The 2529-nt window shown below is 35.9% G+C and overlaps 1 protein-coding gene across 1 annotated transcript in view; it reads left to right on the top strand.

Annotated features, from left to right (window-relative positions):
- LOC103798753 (threonine aspartase 1-like) overlaps nt 1-2529 on the top strand; it is a gene marked incomplete at its 3' end in the record, with an annotated part of 35293 nt that overhangs the window by 28368 nt on the left and 4396 nt on the right. The window contains exon 7 of the mRNA XM_009071035.1: nt 176-282. Within this exon, the coding sequence (XP_009069283.1) occupies nt 176-282 (107 nt within the window). The remainder of the gene's footprint in view (nt 1-175; nt 283-2529) is intronic.

Raw genomic sequence — 2529 nt, 5'->3', positions numbered from 1 at the left:
AAGATGTAAACATCTTGTGCTGAACCTTAAATACTTAGTTGTTGACCATTTTTATTGCTGCTTTTTGCATCAGTGAAGAAGTGGGGGATGTGTCCTTCAAAATGTCAACTTATCAACACTTACTTAAATTTAAGTGAACTTTACTTAGTTTACCTGCTTTTGAACTATTTTATAGGGTTTAGTTTAGCAGCTTTTAAGAGGAACAAGAGGAAGCTGGAGTTGGCCGAAAAGGTGGAAACAGATCTCATTCAACTAAAGAAAAGAAGACAATCAAATGAAAAGGTTAGCTCCTGTTTCCAATTCTGTCATCCTAAACTTAGAGCTGATTGCTAATAAATTTCATGTCATACATGTTAAAACTAATGTTGCCTCATTCTTACTTCTCCTTGCCCATCCTGAGGTTTAGATGAGACAATGATGACTTTGTGCAGTTAAAACTTTCTGCCTTGCTGTTTGATAACCACAACATCACTGTGTATCTTGTTTACACTAAGAAAAATATTTTGCTCATTTTGAACTGGAAATATGACAAATGTAAAAACAAACAGATAATTATTTACTAAAACATTTTCTTTAGCTTGGGATCTGTCACTGTTTCCTTCCCACTTTGTAATGTTTCCTGGCACTGCATTATGGAGCTGGAATTGGTGAAATTTGAAATACCAGGTAGGTAAACATGTGCATGCATCTAGCATTGACCTGGCCCATATTACTTGTGCTGCAAAACTATCAGGATTCCCTCTGTTCCCCTCACTCCTAGTTTGAATGTAGAGCCTTTTTTACCTTTGAAGGATGTCATTCACACTATTTGTGTTTATTGTTGAGTGTCAGAGTATAGCTCATTAAATTCAGTGCTTTATTTGGGGCCTGTGTGCTTTCAGATTGGCCACTTCTCTTTGCTTTGATAAGCCGACTGACCACTGCCTTGTGTAGTTGCGTTATGTTTGCATAAATGACATATAAATCCCAGAGAATTGCCAAAATCTTTATTCTCTGTACTCTGTGCAAATGCAAACCAGTGATGAGGCAGTTTTCTTCTGTGTTCTTAGATAAGAAATTTTCCCTAGCAGGGTGCTAATTTTTCTGTTTTCAAAGAGATAAGGATGAGGGAGGGAGGAGTTTAGTTATTTGGTTTGGAACTTTTCCTGTTTACAGAATTTACTTAGTGTAAAAATGCAGCTGAGGGAGGAGGGGTCTCTGTGCAGTGTTGGTGTCTGTGTAATAAGGGGCAAGTCAATGCTTGAAACATATGCCAATGCATGCACTTACCAACCTGCAATTTGAAATTTCAAGGGCTCCAGAGTCCTGTGCAGTGCTTGTGGGAGATGCCCAAAGGCCAGTTATGGTAGGTAAAGGAGGTGATCCAATAGATCTCTAAATTACTGGTAAGTAATCCAGTAACATAACCCACTAGTTCTGTCAGCTTGCTGGGCACATCCTATTCATGGAGGGGGGATGAAAACTATACCGTTTGTCAATATGGACTGCTTGTGCTATCCAGAGTTTATGATACATTCAGCCTTACAGGAAGTTTAATTTTTCAAGATGAATCAGAAATGAAAAATCAAATTCTGATTAAAAAAAATAATGTAGCATGATTCTCTCCAAGCTAGTAGAAAAGGGTCATTTAGCAAGGATGAGGTACACAATCTGTCTGATCACACTGTCAAAGCTGAACTCTCATAAAAGGTCAAAAAATAATTGGTTTAAAACCATTTAAATACTTGAATAATTAAAAGTTGATCATCTTGTCAAAGTTAGCCTTTAATTGATAAGCACTCATGTAACTTATTTGTTTGCTGTGCTTCTCTGGAGCTACAGACTACCTTTCAGCAAGACTTCAGAGCTGCTTTATTATCTGGTTTCATTGACTTGCTTCAGCTTTTTCATTGTTTAATCATCCATTAATAACTTAATCAGATATTGAAGGTGTAAAAATCTAGACTTTAAAGTTGTAGTGACTTACTGATTTATATGGCTAAGAAATCACTTTTGTTAGTTTGTGAATGAACTAAACATACTCATGGGGCAGTGACTATGATGTGTTCGTTCACCAGATGCCATTCTCAAGTTCTCCCCCCAAGCACCAGTAAATACCAGAAGTAAATGTTTGTCTTCTTACTGTTAGTCTGTCTTTTACCAGAGGAAATTGTCATTGAAAATAGCTTAGTGGAGTTTGGCTTAAAGCCCTAATTTTAATTTGTCTACTGCTATTCCAAACTTCTTTTACAGCTCTGCTGAAGTTACTTGTTGTCGTGTCTTTGGTTTGAATAAGTGTACTTTCAGTGCACATGAATATTTTTTAATAGGTTAGTATTTATAAGTTAATATTTTATAGACTAGTTATTTAACTCCATAAATAACATTATTTGAGTTTTCTTAAAAATGGTTTGGTTTTTATCTAGGTTGACATATATACCCAAGTATATGTACAGTGGTTTGAATTATATGCATGGAATCAACAGATTCCTAGTCTTCAGCTATTGTATTGAGACTGAACATGTTTTGAAAAGGTTTATGTCTATGTGC

This window comes from Acanthisitta chloris, unplaced genomic scaffold (assembly GCF_000695815.1).
Source record: "Acanthisitta chloris isolate BGI_N310 unplaced genomic scaffold, ASM69581v1 scaffold22023, whole genome shotgun sequence".
Lineage (NCBI taxonomy): Eukaryota > Metazoa > Chordata > Aves > Passeriformes > Acanthisittidae > Acanthisitta > Acanthisitta chloris.
The sequence above is the reverse complement of the archived record's forward strand: the minus strand, read 5'-3'. Positions and strand labels throughout refer to the sequence as shown.